The sequence below is a fragment of the Monodelphis domestica genome, chromosome 8 (genome assembly GCF_027887165.1).
Source record: "Monodelphis domestica isolate mMonDom1 chromosome 8, mMonDom1.pri, whole genome shotgun sequence".
Taxonomy (NCBI): domain Eukaryota; kingdom Metazoa; phylum Chordata; class Mammalia; order Didelphimorphia; family Didelphidae; genus Monodelphis; species Monodelphis domestica.
The window spans coordinates 134,202,660-134,220,069 of NC_077234.1; the positions used below are offsets into that span (position 1 = coordinate 134,202,660).

The following is a 17,410-nucleotide window of genomic DNA, read 5'->3' on the forward strand; positions in this document are numbered from 1 at the left end:
AGCTGTGAATGTTGCCTGATGGTTCTCCCTAGCTAAATTGAGAGAAATAGCACTGAAAAGTTAGTTCACCAAGTGAGGATCTTTTTTGGCCATAGCAACGCATAAAGATGGCCCACAAAGACATAACAAGGTTGAGAACTGCAATTCATGAAGAAAGTTGCTACATAGAAGAAACCACAAGTTTTTGAAGTATGGAAATGAGAAAGTACTATTATTCTTACTTCCAATAGTAAAAATGATTTTATTAATAACTTAAAATGTTAATGAAGGTTCAACTCCTAAAAAGATCTTTTGATCTTTTTAAACTGAATTCATAATGAGCCTTTTTACCCAGTTGCAAAGCCCTTACACACATGCACATGTACACACAAATTCCCATTTGCACTCCTTCCTTCTTCTTTAACTGAAACATATTTCTCCTTTGAGGACAAAGCGTCCATATCCCCTTGCAGTGTTGTCCATTGCAGGTAATCCTTTCTTCTACTCTAAATCTTAGGAAGGGTTGCATATATTTTGCTTACCACCACTAAAGGATTCCTTCACCTCTATCCTATAATTTCTCCTTTCTTGAATTTTATATTAATCATTGCATAGCTTCCTTTCCCCATCCCTGTAATTGTCTTCTACTGACCTCTAGGTCAGTGTTCCAACTTTTCAAATGACTTAATAGCTGATTTACAGTCCTCCTTTTCATCCATTATCATATGAACTTCAATATTAATGTGTGACCACTAACATATGGATTACAAAAATCATCAACTCCCACAACTTTCTTTTCTTGGTCACCCACTTCAACCTCACATCATGCAATGATAACTTAGACTTCATTACCTTAAGGAACTGCACTGCTCCCAAAATCTATAGACCTGGACATTATACCAAATTTAGAACCTTTATGCATAATAATTTATCTTATTCTCTCATTTGTAATGACCTATAAAAGATAGACCCCAAAGGGCCAAATCTTATATTCTTATGGGTGATTATATGCTATATATTTCAAGCATTGTTTTTAAGCTTAGGCTTTCATTTCCTAAGAGCCAGTCTCCTTTAGATTTTCTCCAAACCTCAGCTGTCATAAGGCAGACATACTTCTCCCTATTTCCCATCTCGTGCCTTCTACTAAAAGATAATTCAAAAAAGTTCTCTTAGGTAGAACAAACCAACCAATCTCACCCATTACCACATGTAAAGTTATCAGAAATTCCTATTTCTAATGATAATTGGCCTCGTATATATTGTTTCTTTCTCCAACAAATTAAATCCTGTGTATTAGTAATAGAAAAGGATTTTTGTTGGCATGGTTGTTTATGTCCCAAAGCACAGAATTTATTTAATATTCTCAATCAGCCTGAGAATCATTTGAAGACACGCCCTCCATCTAATATGGAGTCAGCAAAAGAGTGGTCGGTTCAACTTAAGGTTTCTTGGTGACTGACCAAACACCATTGCAACATGTGATTTAGAACAGCCGGAGCTGCTTCTTGGCCACTTGGCTGAGCCCTAGGAACACCTATTTCCATAGAATCGTCATTTTGGGACTTGACAAGACCTCAGAGACCCTGCGTCTAATGCCCTCATTTTACAAATGAGATGCTGAAACCCAAAGAGGTTAATTGACTTTATATGGTCCCCAAAATAGTAAATAGCAAAACTAGCAATGAAAATTCGGTTCACAATGTTCTTTCCACTATACAATACATATTTACTGAGACTATCCCTTAAGGGCTAACAAACATGGACTGCTAAGATGCTGGTTTCCACTTGTTCCAATGTAGTCTTCAAAAATGCTTCCTGCCTGTAACCACAAATGTGTTTCATTGCAATAATTTCCACAACCTTATAATTTGAATCTAAGTACCAATCAGCTGATCTTTTAGGCAAAAACAACACTAATTTTTCTCTTCATCTTCAAGCCCTCTGGTGCTTTTGCTCTGGTCCTTTCCCCGGGTCATCTGTAAGTATATCCAGACTAGACAACATGCCACTTAAATGTTTCATGAACCTCTAACCAAGATCAGAAATGTGTTGGAGCCATCTCTAAAGGATTCACAGAGCTGACTAAAATTTTCAGTGACATTTACACCTCCTTGGTGGGTAAATCCTATAAATCAGAACTTCCATTTTGTGGATTGTCTAGCTATGACTAAGAGCTGGAGAAAATGTTAATAATGCAGATGAAATTTAAGTGTGTTGTACTTTCTTTTTAAGGAGATGGCTTTAAGACTTCTTTTTTAACAGAAACACTTGTTTATTGATCAAGTTATCATTAATCCCTGGCTGCACCAACAGGCTTTCGATGGGACATAGGATGGAGGTGAGAGTCTGATATTTTCATCCAAGCACCTACTCAGGGATGGAGCTGAACCAAAATCTAGCCAGTCTGACCTTGAGTAGTCAATCTTTTCCAGATGGTCTTTGGGTCATCAGAAAGTCTGGGAAGGCTTTGGTGGACTTCTCCAATGAGACTGAGAAAATCTTTGGTATAGAAGCACTTTTCAATTTTCTCTTTGAGTAGACCTGAATCTAGGAAGGTTTTTTTCTGACGCAGAAAAGCCTTCTGGGCTAGTTCTCCTCTTTTCTTAGTACATTCTGGGCACTTGGAAATTTCATGCTCCCTAATTGTTGAAGCCTTGCTGAGCATCACCCTCAGGTTTTGCTGATAGATTCTGTTCATCAGATGTAAAGGAACAACAGAATTGTTTATCTCATGTGTCCCTGGCTTCTCTGTATTGGGTCTTTGGTGCAGCTTCTGATGCCTGATCTTCTTTGTCTCCCGAGGGTTCATCTGCTGATGAATCAAGTTTATCTTAGTGGCACAAAATGACCCCAGAGCATCCTGGGCCTCTTTTGAGTCTTTTGCAGCTTTTGGGTGATTCAGAGGCAATGATTCACTCTCTGGTCTTGCAGGCCTTCTCTGGACTTCAGTTTTCCCATCTTCAAAATAAGGTGACTGGGCAGCATGGTGACTGAAGTCCCTGAACAGCTCTGCTTGGGATGTGGAGCCTGCCTGGTGCTGTCCAGTAGGACTTTCTTTGGCCTTGAGAATCTGGATCCACATTTCATTCAATTTCTCTTCTGCAGCAACAGAGTCCAATGGGTTCACTGGCTCATCTCCATCCTTTAAGCTTGCTGTCAGCTTTTTGCTCACAGGAAGACTCTCAGAAACATGGGACCAGGTCTGGCATTCTTCAGAAGACACCAAGGAGTCAGAGGGTTTCCCCTCATTCAGTCGATTTTCTTCTCCTACCACCTTCTCCTTCTCTTCCTCTGTGAAGGACTCAAAGGTTTCCCTGGAATAGATTGAAGGAGCACTAATAGTCTCTTCTTCTGACTGACCAGAGTCATCCTCAGCTAGAGTGGCCAGGACTCCATAATGCATTGCAGAATTCAGTTGCTCAAGATGCTTCTCCTCTCCAGCCTGGACAGTGCCTCTGCAGCCCCCTTCTGAACTGGGTTCCCCTGGCAACCAGGCCATGGCAACTTCTGAGTGATTCAGAGGCAATGATTCACTCTCTGGACTTGCAGGCCTTCTCTGGACTTCAGTTTTCTCATCTTCAAAATAAGGTGACTGGGCAGCATGTTGGCTTAAGTCCCTGAACAGCTCTGCTTGGGATGTGGAGCCTTCCTGGTGCTGTCCAGGAGGACTATCTTTGGCCTTGAGAACCTGGATCCATGTTTCATTCAGTTTCTCTTCTGCAGCAACAGAATCCAATGAGTTCACTGGCTCATCTCCATCCTTTAAGCTTGGTGTCAGCTTCTTGCTCACAGGAAGACTCTCAGAGGCATGGGACCAGGTCTGGCAGTCTTCAGAAGACACCAAGGCATCAGAGGGCTTCCTTTCAGTCAGTTGATTTTCTTCTCCTACCACCTTCTCCTTCTCTTCCTCTGTGAAGGACTCAAAGGTCTCCCTGGAGTAGCTTGAAGGAGCCCTGCTACCCTCTTCTTCTGACTGACTAGAGTCATCCTCAGCTAGAGTAGCCAGGACTCCATAAGGCATTGCAGAATTCAGTTGCTCAGGGAGCTGCTTCTCTCCAGCCTGGAACATGTCTCTGTAGCCACCTTCTGAACTGTGTTCCCCTGGCAACCGGGCCATGGCAACTTCTGGGTGACTCAGGAGCAATGATTCACTCTCTGGGCCCTCAGCCCTCTCTAGACCTCAGTTTTGTCAACTTCAGAATAAGGTGACTGGGCAGCATGGTAGCTGAAGTACCTGGATTAATATATATGCATAAATTATTAAACATTTATGCCCAGAATCTCTCATATTCTTGACATCATACCATTCTAATTCTGTGAATCATCATCCATGTGCATCCCACAACATCTGACTTACCTGTTCCTACAAGCAAGTTTGAAAAAGTCATAAAACTGATTTTTTTTACCCATTAAAAAATCATGTTTTATTACCTGGGCCTGGACTTTATTGCTAGTTCAACAATTCTTTTGTACTAGTTCTCACAAAGATTCTTCCAAGTACTTTTCTCTCTTTTTAGGTCTCTAACTACATCCTTGCCTAAGATATACCCTCACCTTCTGTTTCACTGAGAGCACCGAGGCCAACAAATCCAAATACTCTCACTTGCCTTCCTGGGGAGACAAGCATTAAAACCAATCCTGACTCAGAGTATGAGGATCTGAATTCTAATCCCATCTCTTAACCCTTACTACCTCTGTGGCCTTGGATAAATCATTTACCCTTCCAAGGTGCCAGTTTGCTCATCTTTAGATTTATTAGTTAGTCTAGAAAGCCTCTGATGTCCCTTCTTAGCTCTAAATCTGTGACCCTTTGAACTCCATTCCTTAAAATTTCCCATTATCTTCACACAACCTTTCCTCTTTCCCCCATGGTCAAGAATTAAAATAATTTGTTGTAGTTGTTGTTTAGGCTTGTCTGATTCTGTGACCTTGTATACCATAGAAAACTATCCATGGGTTGTTTTTTTTTTGGCAAAGATATTGGAGTAGTTTGTGATTTCCTTTACCACTGGATTAAGGTAAACAGAGGTTAAGTGACTGGCTTGCCCAGAATCACACAGCTAGTAAGTGAGGCTTGATTTGAACTCAAGTCTTCTCGACTCCAGATCCATGCACTGAGCATAACTGCCTCCATTACCACTGCCATCTAGATGTCTCCATGATTACTCTTCAATGAATCTAATCCTTCTTTTTGCACTTCTTCTGGTCCTTGCTCCAGCAATAATGTCTTAAAGTATTTGAAAGATTATTTTGTGAACAATGTGTTAAATTTATTCTGTGGGGTTCCACATAGTAGAATTAAGAGCAATAAATATAAGTTGCAAACTTAGAAAAATAAGCGAAAGGTCCCTAGCAATTCATACCCAAAGTTAATATTTGCATAGCCTTGTAAGGTTTATAAAGAGCTTTACAGAGATTATCTTATTTGAACCTTCACTATAACCTTATGATGTAAACGTTATTGTTATTATTGCCATTTCACAAATGAGGAAACTGAGGCTGAGAGCAATTAAATGACTTCTTCAGGGTCACATTGCTACAAAATGCCTGAGGCAGACTTTAAACTGGGGACGTCTTGACTCCAACTTAAGCACTCTCTCTACGATGCCATTTAACTACGTCTGAAAAAGCTGCAGCTGGAAATAGCAGAGTTGCCATCCCTGGAAGGCTTCCAGTAGAACCTGGATCACTACTATAAGGGTCAATCCTTTTCAGATATCAGCAATACTAGGTGACTAAGGTTCCTCCTAATTCTTGAGTGTCTTCATGGGGTTTCTTCCCAGTTCTTCCACTTGCCTAGGAAGGCTGTTTTTGTTTTCATCTCTATGAGACTCAGTTTGCTCATTCCTACAATAAGGAATTTGGACTAGATGATAACTTGTAACTATACGATTGCAAAACTTTTTCACTATATTTCATTGCCAAGAATAACAGACAACTGCAGGAAGAATTATATAAAAACCAATTGCCCCTGTAACAAAGAAGTCATGCTATGGAAGACTATTTTATTTTCCTTTTTGTTTTATCTTTATTTTATTTTAGTAACAAATTTCCACATAAGTTTTCCAAAGTTATATGATTCATAGTGCCTCCCTCCCTTCTTCCCTCCCCCTTCCCAGAGTTGGCAAGTAATTCAGTCTGGGTTGCACATGTATTATTACTCATAACATATTTTAGGGAAGCTTATTTGAAAATGACAGAAGGGAAGAAACCATTCACTATATGATAAGCATGGCTCTACATATGTGTGGGGCAGCTAGGTGGCATAGTGGATACAGAGCCAGGGCTGAAGTCAGGTAGACTCATCTTCCTGAGTTCAAATTTGGTCTCATACTTTTACTTGCTAGGTGACCTTAAGCAAGTCATTTAACCTTGTTTGCCTCACTTTCCTCATCTGTAAAATGAGCTGGAGAAGGAAATGATAAACCACTCTAATATCTTTGCCAAGAAAACCACCAATAGGGTCATGAAGCACCAGACATGACTGAACAAAATGTATGTGAATGGCTAGATAGGACAGAATCAGAACAGTTCAATTTCACTTGCCTCTTTGTAGACATTTGACTATCTTGAGTTCTTATGAAATCTATCAGTTTCTAAATACTAGAGTTTTGTTTGACTGTTCTTGATGTGGAGAAGGAAATGCAGAATCACAAAAGGAGAAGCAAACTAGGGATTGAGGTTGGAAACAATTAATATAATATAAAATCTTATAACTAATCTCCATAGAGAGAAGAAAGTCCCCAATGCATTGGATGGATCTCCTTTGGGGGACTTATAGAAAGACATCATCCTCCAATAGTCATACAGAATGAGAAAGCATGCATGAGTTATAATTTGAACCAGAAAAAGGAGTACCCAAAACTATTAAGTATTGAAGAACACAAAGTTGTTTGACTCAATATGGTATTCTTTCTTGAATCTACAGAAGCCACACCAATAAGGCCAAGTTAATATGAAAGTTAAAAGGTTACAGCTTCAGAAATACCACAAAATAATAGAAACCAATGATAAATTGTGTTAATAGAAGCAGTGTGGTGTAGTAGATGGTGACTTCCTAAGATTGCAAATTACAGAACAGCTGCAGATTTGTATCAGGAGAGGGACTCCCCTCATCAAGAGTTCTCTTCCCCAAGGAAACCAAGTCCAAAAACTGAACTGTGTGGCCCAGCCATTTAGCTTATCACTGTCCCCAATCCAACGTCCTTTAATCTTTAAAAATGCAAAGGGTATTCTCTCAGTACTCTTGGGAATTAAATAAAACCAGGTCATCACCATTTCCAAGTGAAGAAAATAAAGGAAGAATTTAAAAGATTTCACCCAGGTCACAGGGGAACTAGAATTTCCTTTCAAAAACAAGAAATATAATATTCCCTAGCTCCCATTTCTATGATCAAGTAATAACGCAAATTTTCCTCTGGGCCATAAGGATTGATTGATATGTTTCTTTTAAACAGAACTACAGCATTCCTCATGCCTTGGCCCTTTCTTCCTAAAACCCACAACCATGCAAACATTCTTTCAGCACACAAGGAACAAACAGACAAGTTGGAATTTGAACCTGGTGTTTCAACATGGAAGGTTGGACTGCTAAACCTTTAGTCCAACATAATAGCATCATGAAAGGAATCTGCTGGCAGGCATTCTTAATCATCAAGCCTCAGAGCACTACAGAATTCATATTGTCCTACAGGAAGCTCGGCCACACAAGGGGAAGTGATTGTGTGTCCAAGGAAGACAGAGAATACGCTCAGTAAATTGACAGTATGCTAAGGGATTACAAGAAATAAAACTGTGTCAGAACAAGTCCCTGGGAGTCTGTCCTGTCACTGTGGTATAGTGCCAGGCTATGGCTCTCCAGGTCACATAAATGAGCCAATGGGCTTCTAAGTGCCTTTCTGTGGGGCCCAAGAAAGGAAATACTGGCAAGAGAGTCAAGAAGAGGAAGGATCAGTCTAAAACCAGTAAGTTACTATAAAGGAAAATGCACACAGGCTAAAATAATGTTGAGGAAACACAAGGGAAAAGAGAACCATATATAAGTTTAATTAATAGAATACAGATGAAAGAAGGATATAGTAATTAAAAATTCATTACAAATCCCATAAAAAATGTGAAAGAAAACAAACTTAAAGCCCTAATCAAAATATGCATTGCAGGAACAAGAAATGGAAAGATTTAAGAATTTGAAAGAACAAAGAAAATATCAAGCAAGTTGCTTATGTTAAAATTTTGCTATACAGTCAAATGTTCCAGAATGTTGGACTTCTATCTATCTGTACCTGTCTTACATATAGAAAACTACAAATTAATGAGTTCTAAGTCATCATATAGCAGTCATCCTGAAAGAGCGAAAATGATGAAGCTGATCTTTCTGCCATATATTTGTGCTTTAATGTTTTCTTATTTACCCTTTTATGAACTATCAGAAGATAGCATGGGTCAGGAAGCAGGAGAGTAATTTATAAAAATGATAATCATAACAACCCTGTAAGTATCATGTAGATTCTTCTTATACCTCTTCCAACAAGCTCCATAAAGCCTCTAAGCAAAGGTATCTTTTTAATTGTCCTTAAATAAAATGTCTGTCTTACACATGAGGAAGCTTAAATAGAAATTGGTCACCATGCTTACCATAGCTGAAGTTGAAGCAGACAGGTTAAACTGATAGATATATTTTTTAAAAAAACAAGATCGGAAATACACGAGGCTATTTTTTGTTATATTCTTAATTTCTAATAGACAACGGGTTATCTTGGGAAATTTATAGGCAGGCATTCAGAATGAATGGATGATATTTATTAAATGTTTACCTATGTAGCAAGTGCTTAATCAAACTCTGAGGATATAAACATAAAAATTAGTCTTTGACCTCAAGAAGTTTATAATCTAATGGGGAAACAATATATAGAGATTAAATAGTGTCCAGGAAAGAGAACTATGGTCTGCAAAGTCACTAAGTTGAGGAGAGGACCAATCGAGATTGCATTCCCTTTCCAGAGGCAATGGCAAAGTTAATTTTATTTCAGTTATCAGAGCAAAAGACAGAAAGTAATGGAGGAGGGAATATAGTGCCAAGGTGAATGGTTTACCTCCTCCCAAGCATGGTCTCTAGTTTGGAAGGTGAAGTGGCTGATGAACTTAATTCCCTATAAATTTTGTCTATAAAACCTTCCTAGAGTTTCCCTCCAGTCTCTAATTCCAGTTTCTGTACCTTTACAGCATTAGTACACCATGTCCTCAAAAGAAGGAATCAGTTCTCATGTGAAACTGGGAACAAATAAATAAGGGTGCTTATTGAAGTGGAGTATTTTTCTCTTTCATTTTCTTTGTTATACTGATATGTTTTGTTTTATGTTATGAACAATTATAGATTATGGCTACTCTATTAAAGGTCCCACATAAAATAGGGAGACAGCTAGATGGCTCTAGACACTGGGCCTGGTGTTAAGAAGACTCGAATTCAAATCTAGCCTTAGATACTTACTAGATGTGTGACTCTAGGTAAGTCATTTGACATCTGTTTGTCTCAGTTTCTTCATCTGTAAAGTGAAGATGATTTTACGTCTACGAACCAGAATTATTGTGACCATCAAAAGCTACATTGACTTAGCACACTGCTTGGCACATAGTAATCACCATATAAATATTTAAAACATGATACAAATATTATTTTAAAATTATTTAAACAGCTAAATTCAAATAATAATATTATCTAATCTGGAAGCATATATGATATTCCATATCTGTAGCATCTCCCATCTGTATTTTTAATGTTTTTTAAGTTAACCAAAACCTATTTTTTCCCTTCTACTTCCCAAACTATAGAAAAAAGAGAAAAGAAAAATAAATTCCTTATAGAAAATATACATAACCAAGCACAATAATTTCCTTCATTGGTGTGCATGTCTCATTCTGTACCCTATTCTATCATGTCTCCTTAAGGAGAATGATGGTATGTTTCATCTTCAGCCCTCTGGAATCATGGATGGTCATTGTTTTTATCAGAGTTCTTACAGCTTTCAAATTTGTTCATCTTTATAATACTATTACCCTATAAAATAACTGGTTTTCCTATTCTGCTCATTTTGTTCTTCTTAAGTTTAAGAGTCTTGAAAATTGTTCACTTTTATGTTATTGATTCTTGTATAAGTTGTTCTTCTGGCTCTGCATGCATCATTTTATATCAGTATATATGTCTCTATATCTCTTTAAAATCACATATTTCCTCATTTTTTCCAGCACAATAGTATTCCATCACCTTCTTATGCAACTTATTGAGCCATTCCTCAACTGATAGACATCCCATTAGTAAGGTACCAGTTTATTTCTTTCTATCTTCCCATAGTTCCTCTTTTATTGTCTAGCCAAAAAGTCTAATCTTAAGCCAAAGATCATTGTCCCTACCAATGCTATTGATTATAGATGGTTTTGGGGAAAGATACCTTTCTTTGCTCCTTCTTTTGCAGAAAATGCCAATAGTGCCAATAGTGGCATTATCACCTCATCTTCAAGCTATGTGGGAATGTTATAGGCAGATCAATAAAGAGAAAGAGAGGGAGAGAGGGAGGAAGGGAAGGAGATAGAAAGAGAAAGAAAGAGAGTGATATATGAAAAAAGATATGCCAAAAAATATAGAAGACCTCAGAGTATAAGGGACCTTGAAGGCCATCTAATGCAATGACCTCATTTTACAAATGAGGAAACTGAGACCTGGGAACTTAAGTGACTTGCCCAGGGTCATGTAGATAGCAAGCCTCAGAGAAAGAACTGAAATTTAATCCAGAATCAATGTTCTTTCCACAATACTAGATATGTTTGCCATATATTAGTAATAGATTGTATTTTTAAAGTATTTTAAAGTTTACAAAGGGCTTTGCATATGTTATCTCATTTGATCTTCACAGTAACCCTGTGAAGTAAATGCTAATTTTATCATTCCCATTTTGCAGAAGAATCTTCTCTAGATTCACTCCCCCAACCTCCTTTGACACTCATAGATTAGGTTGTGATGATGAGCAGCAACTATTCTTCAGGTTTTTCTCAGCAACTATTTTCTTGGTCCCATTTTGGGTGATTATTTTTCCTCACCTGTAGCTCACAAGCCTATACCTGTGTGCTTCACTTTAACAACCAGCCAATAGACTCTGTTCTTAGCAGAGGCATTTATCAAATGGAATGGCAAGAAACAACAATATAAAGTATTTCCCCCATATATGAAATCGGTTCTCCCAGAAATACACAAAAAGCCAGTGAAAAGAAAGGTAGGCATGAGTTTAAAGGCATGAATTTAAATATATATTTCTATTATATATTAGAGCATATATGTATTTGTTTATATGTCTCTATCTATGTATAATATTTCCATATAGATTGAAGATGAGGCCATGATGCCACTGATGGCACCCATTGTCTGTGAGGGAAGAAGGAAAGCGAGGTACCTCTTCAAAAACCCATCCATAATCAACAGTGTTGTTATGGACATATATGTAGCGAATACATGTGACTAAACAACTCATCATCCCAGAACTGCCAGGACTTGATGTCCTCTCTTTCTTTGGAGGGTCTTCTTGAAATTCACTTTGGGGAAATGGCTTTAGTGAATCATTGCTAGGCTGGATCCTCACAGTACACATCATCCCAACCAGAAAGATCAATTTACTGCTAGATTAGATCAAGTGAACACTTAGCTACAGAGAGCTGCAGTCCTCACCTTATTTGGTTGCTGCTGAACTGGTCCAAGCTGATCTCTTAGCCCATCCAGCATTTCACACGACAGAATCTCTGCTGGATGGTTGATCTGCTGGATTTCTAGGGGGAGGAGGTTGCACTGGGTTTTTTAAATTATTTATTTTTAATTTTTCTCTTTTGCAAGGCTTATTCTTCAGTGTGTAGCTTACGTTTTAAGCACCTGTGGCCTCTGGTTTACTTGAGTGTTATAGCACTATTTTCAACTTGTTGTGTTAAAATATTCACCTAAGCAAGGGCAATGATTGTTAGTTGAAGTGTGGCAGAAGCTTCTCTTCTTTGGCTTCCTCAGAGACTCACCTTTTGTTACCTCTAAGCAGAAAGTTAGGAGGGATTCAACCTTTACTTTTAGACAATCCTGGTTCAGAGGAGGTTTTCCTCATTGAAGAGTTTTATCTTTACTTCACTCATTTAAACTTCTCAGGCCCTAGGTGAGTCTTATACCAATGAGTGGTTGGGGATAGAGACATCATTCCCTGGTACAATAGGGCTACTGAAGCCTCCAGCCCTTTACAAGGTGTAGAATGTTTCCTTTGGATCAAGAAGGACTTTTCTTTTGCATTTCAATACCTGATTTTGCCCACTAAAACCTTCAACTCTGCTAAGTTTCAGTGTGCCACATTATTATATCTAGCTCATCTAGATGAGAGACATAGAAATTGATATAGACAAAGACATAGATATTTATAAAGAACATCAATGTTTAAAGATATAAATGTAGATAACATAGTTATTTACAATATGGAGAAACACATGGGAAGACTTTTTAAATCCTAAATTTTCTATGAACCTAAACCTATAAGTTTCCTAAAAATCTATAATTTTGTCTGAAGCATTCAATTCCTTATAAATTAATAGGACAAATGAAAAATTCCATGTCTTAAAAACCATATCTTGTGACTAATATTTTTTTAATTTATAGCAAATTTGAGCTATCCTCACATCTCACATCACTGTGCCTTTACATTGTGGCTGTCCTCCATGCCTAAAATGCTTCCTCTCCTCATCTGTGCTTCTTGGAATCTCTGGACTGCTTTTAATATTCAGCTCAAACATCATCTTCCAGAGGAAGTCTTTCCCTATTCTGTCCAGTTACTAGCACCTTCCCCCTAAAGTTACCTTATGTCACCTGTGTAATTATTTCATATATGTCTATTTATGTATGTTCCATTTCCCCCATTAGAATATAAGGTCTTTAAAGGCAGGTGCCCTTACTGCTTTTGCTTTGTATTCCCAGTGTTTCATACAGAGTCTGACACATAGTAAATACCTTAGTGACTGATAGACATATATACAGAAACAAATTTTATATATGTAACCTGTGTCTCAAAATCTATTTGAATGGAACTATCCTCAGTTTGTTGGAAATTGTCTATTCAATAAACCATGTCTACGCAAGTGGCTGAGTTGGTCAGGGCTTAAAAAAAGAGAGATCCTGGTCTTCTGTTTTATATATAAGACAAAAATATAGTATGTATATGGAGTGGAGAGAGATGGAGAGAGGGAAAAGGACTGACAGACAGACAGAAAATTAGTACTCACTGATCGGCTAACTATACAATCTATGGCAGAATTACCTGCCAATTCTTGTCATAGAGTTCAGAACAACTGTTACTGAACAGCAATTTTGTTGATCTGATGGAGCAGCAAGCTTGGCCATATATGCATGACAGGCACACCTATCGTGTTCTTCCCCCTGGAACCTCCCACATGAACACACACACACACCCATTTCTGACATTTTCAAATAAGGCAACACAGATAGAGGTCAGAGAATCTATAGGCAGAGCTCCTCCTCCTCTTATTGGAGAGGAGCTTCCATCTTCCTTTTCAAAGGAATATGGGTGTTAGATATTTTATAATAGCTACCTACCAGCTCTCCTGTCTAAGCCTCCAGTACTGCTCCTCTGATCCTTTGTTTCAATGATCTCAGGCATTGAATAAAATGTTCCAACTATATAGATTTTGAAAATATACAAATTACTCCTTGGGAATAACTTATTAACAATGTGGAAGAATCAAACTTATTATTTGGTGATGACATTAATTCATTCATTTTCAATGAACCAATAAAAAGCTCTCATTTCAATAATTTCGAGTTATCCCTGAAATATATTATATCCCTCTTCCAATAATCATCACTTGCTTGCTCCCCTTGTGAGGCTCTAAGCCCACTGGAGTGCCACTCCTCCCAACCATGAAAAAAATTCTCTCTCTACACAGTCTTAAAGAAGAGGACCTTGGCTTGTCTTATTCCCAGTCTTCAGTGAAGATTCTATCTTTGCCTGTTTGCATGTTCTCTCCCAGAAGCTGAAACAAATAAGGATGATTGCAACCCAGTTTTTATTAAAATAAGCAAGGAAATATATTCAAATCTACCTTCTCCTACATTTTTATGTTCTATTTTAAATCTTTTTCAAAAATATATAAAGAAATAGCATACAAAAAGAAACATATCTAATAGAAGAATTTTTAGAAATATTTCCTGAAATTCTAAGTTTTAGGCTCTTTGATGTTCTCTCCACGATGCAGAGTAGTTCATCACATGCACTTCTTTCTTATTATATATAGTTTTAATACCCTGAGAAATAAAAGTGCTGAACTCTATCTGATATTTTACTGAACTCCTGAACTATTCTGAGTTAAGTATGACAGATGCCCCACTGCTTAAGCTAGGGAACTTGTTCTTTTAGTTCAAGCACGGAACATTTCCATTAAAAACCAGAGACCTCAGTTCTAACCTTGGCAATACCTTCTCCACATGATTAATTATTTTATGTGTACTGTAGTCCATTAGGGAAGTGTCAGTGTGCCTCAGGACACAGATGCCTTTACATGCATTATTTTGCCCACTTTGCCATCCCCTCTGTCTTCATCCAACAAAATAAAGAATCACATTCTGGGACTTTTGTTTCAGGGGAAAAAAAAGAAGTTGGGAAAATTTTTTTGTTTTAACCTAAGAGTCTACTGAGCACAAGCATCTTAAGGGAATCAATCCAGTGTTAATATTATGTCACTTCTTGAAACTTGAAATGTTAACATGAAAAAATTCAGTCACTAAAAATCAAATTCTGTTTCTATTTATCTGGAATGACAATTTAGGGGGCAAATCTGTCAGAAAATCATTAGCCCTAAATGGAATCAAATATTTTTTTTTTAATTTATACTATGTTTGTGGACAGATTTTAGAGTCTTTTATATATTTAAGTAATTTAGACTACATTCTTAAGCATTTGCATTTCATTTCCATACTTTATATTAAATATATGTTGCTGAGTAAAATTTTGAAATAACAAAATATATATATATATATATCCATGATGACTACAACAATGTTAAAGAAAAATTATTAAAAAGAAATTCAGTATGAATTATGGAAAAACCAATAAAGGTCTTAGAGGGTAAATACTAAAACATACTTCTCCCCTCAAAGTAGAGAGGTGGAGGACTACTGAGATTTAATAGTATTGCTAGTAGACTAGGATAATGTTTCCATATGGTACAAAGGGGGGAGTTGTCTTTTTTTTTTCATGAGTAATATTTGCCTGGAAACAATAGGATGGGAAATGACCATGATCTAAAGACATTGCAAGTAGATGGTAAGTGAGATACTGTGAGGGAACATAAGTACTCAAGGATCAGGCATAGTATTATTCATAGACCTATAAGCACTTGACTCCCCAGCCCTTTAGTCCCAAGATGAGAATGAGTAGTAGCAGTGCCTACATATGGTAAAAAGCCCAGATTTCTAGATCGCTGCCTTTGTATTTCATTATCATTGTAGGGTATATTTACAGGGACCAAGTAGGGGAGGGTCTTAGGAACAATTAATGGCCCCAAAATAGGACCCCTCTTTCTAGGACATTGTGATGAGGAAAGTTTTCAACCCTTGCTTACTTGGATTATATTAAATTGATTAAATCGATCTTCAATTACTTACCTAAATGAAACTGACTAAACCAATTATTGATTACAAAGGAACTTTCTACTAGCTAGGTAGTTCAATCAGAGATGAAACATGTAACTGCTTCTGTCAGCTAAGGTCTAGAAAAAGACCAGACCTCAAGAATATCAATAAGATATATATATTTCCATTGGGAAAGGAAAAGTTACTTAATCATAAGATCCAACAGTAGAGACAATATTAAAGATTATTCCGTTTTAGAGTAGAAGGAACTGAGGACCAGCTGAGGTCAAGTATTTTGTACAAGATCACAGAAGTTATAGAACTTTGAACCCATGGTTTCTGATTCTATAACCAATGCTTCACTACATGCTTTCAAATCATACTATATAAACCAACATTTTTTCTTTATCTTTTTCATACCTTGTACTCTTTAAAAAGTCACTTTAATAACTTAAGATGTATATCTATATACATATACCTAAAGCCAAAAACTTTTCCATCAATATATTTTAAATACCTTAAATTATATAGAAATATAATCCACTTAAATACTTAAAAGATCTTTGATGTGGTTGGTGAGAGTACTCCTGCTGCCATTGTAGAATACAACTCCTTAACAATTTAGAAGCTGGTTTTTGAAAGTTACTGTATCCAAAAATTCACTACTCTGTGGTCATCCTGTTGTTGAGACTCTCCAGACTTAGCTAGTTCACTTCTTGATCTATATGTATGTAATTGTGCCTCTCCCCAAAGCCTTTCTAGTTTGGAGGTAAGATGAAGCAAAGACTGCACTGCACTGAAATGAGACATGAGAGTAAAATTTTAGGGGAGAATGTACTTAAATAAATCAGAATAGGGTAATTGGTATACTTTCTTAAATTGAACCAATCATCCAATTCCTACCTAGACCATTCTGATCCATTTTCTCATTACAAGCAAAAGCTCTACTTCCAACTACCTTGATAATTAGTACTTTTAATTTGGTATTATGCTGCTGTTGGAGTTGTCAATGGTCTCAATCCTACTCAGCAAACACTAATTAAACACCAACTGTTTGCAGAGCATTATGTTAGGTACAAAAGATACAGAAACAGTATTAAATCAGTCCATGTCCTCAAAGGAGTCTGTGAGGACAATGTAACATTTATATGATATGCAAAAACAGTCATTTTGGGAGGCAGAGAGGAAAGGAATTATGTAGAACATAATACTTGATCTTGATCTTGAAGCTAGAGGTTCCTAAGGATGAGAGTGAGGCACAGAGGACTGAGATGGGATATCAAATTTTAAAAATAACTGGGAGGCCAACTTGATAGGAATTTAGAATATATGGAGGTAATAAACATAAGATAAGAGAATTATAGATCTGGAGTTATAAGAGAACTCCCCAAATGTCCACAGTTTATATATGAGAAAACTGAGGAAATATCTGGAAAAGTTACTGAAGGTCAAAGTGTGAAGGACTTAAAATACAGGCTGAGGCACTGTGTTTTATTCTTGAAGAAATAAAAATGAATCTTGTCCAGTATCATAAATTTAGAGCTACAAAGTTGTATATGCTAAGAAAATCTGAAAACCTATGAATTATTCTCTTTCCAATATTTTGGGCAGTATTTTGACAAATCAGCAGGATTCTTAATTTTCAGGATTCAGGTTTAATTTTATAACACAGGCAACCTAAAGCATAAATTATATCAAATCTGTCATGGTAGACTTAAGAAGAATCTATTCCATTATATCTGAACATCATCTCAGAAAATGTTCTTGATATAACAA

General features: G+C 37.0%; 1 protein-coding gene across 1 annotated transcript; it reads right to left on the minus strand.

Moving 5' to 3' along the window:
- Nucleotides 1–303: 303 nt before the first annotated feature.
- On the minus strand, nucleotides 304–4,146 carry LOC103099857 (uncharacterized). Its single transcript, XM_007501486.3, has one exon. The coding sequence runs from the start codon at nucleotides 4,094–4,096 to the stop codon at nucleotides 2,375–2,377; it is 1,722 nt and encodes a 573-aa protein (XP_007501548.1). The 5' UTR covers nucleotides 4,097–4,146; the 3' UTR covers nucleotides 304–2,374.
- Nucleotides 4,147–17,410: the final 13,264 nt, after the last annotated feature.

Coding starts and splice junctions, on each gene's coding strand:
- LOC103099857 (XM_007501486.3), bottom strand. CDS start 4,096: ATGGCCCGGTTGCCAGGGGAACACAGTTCAGAAGGTGGCTACAGAGAC.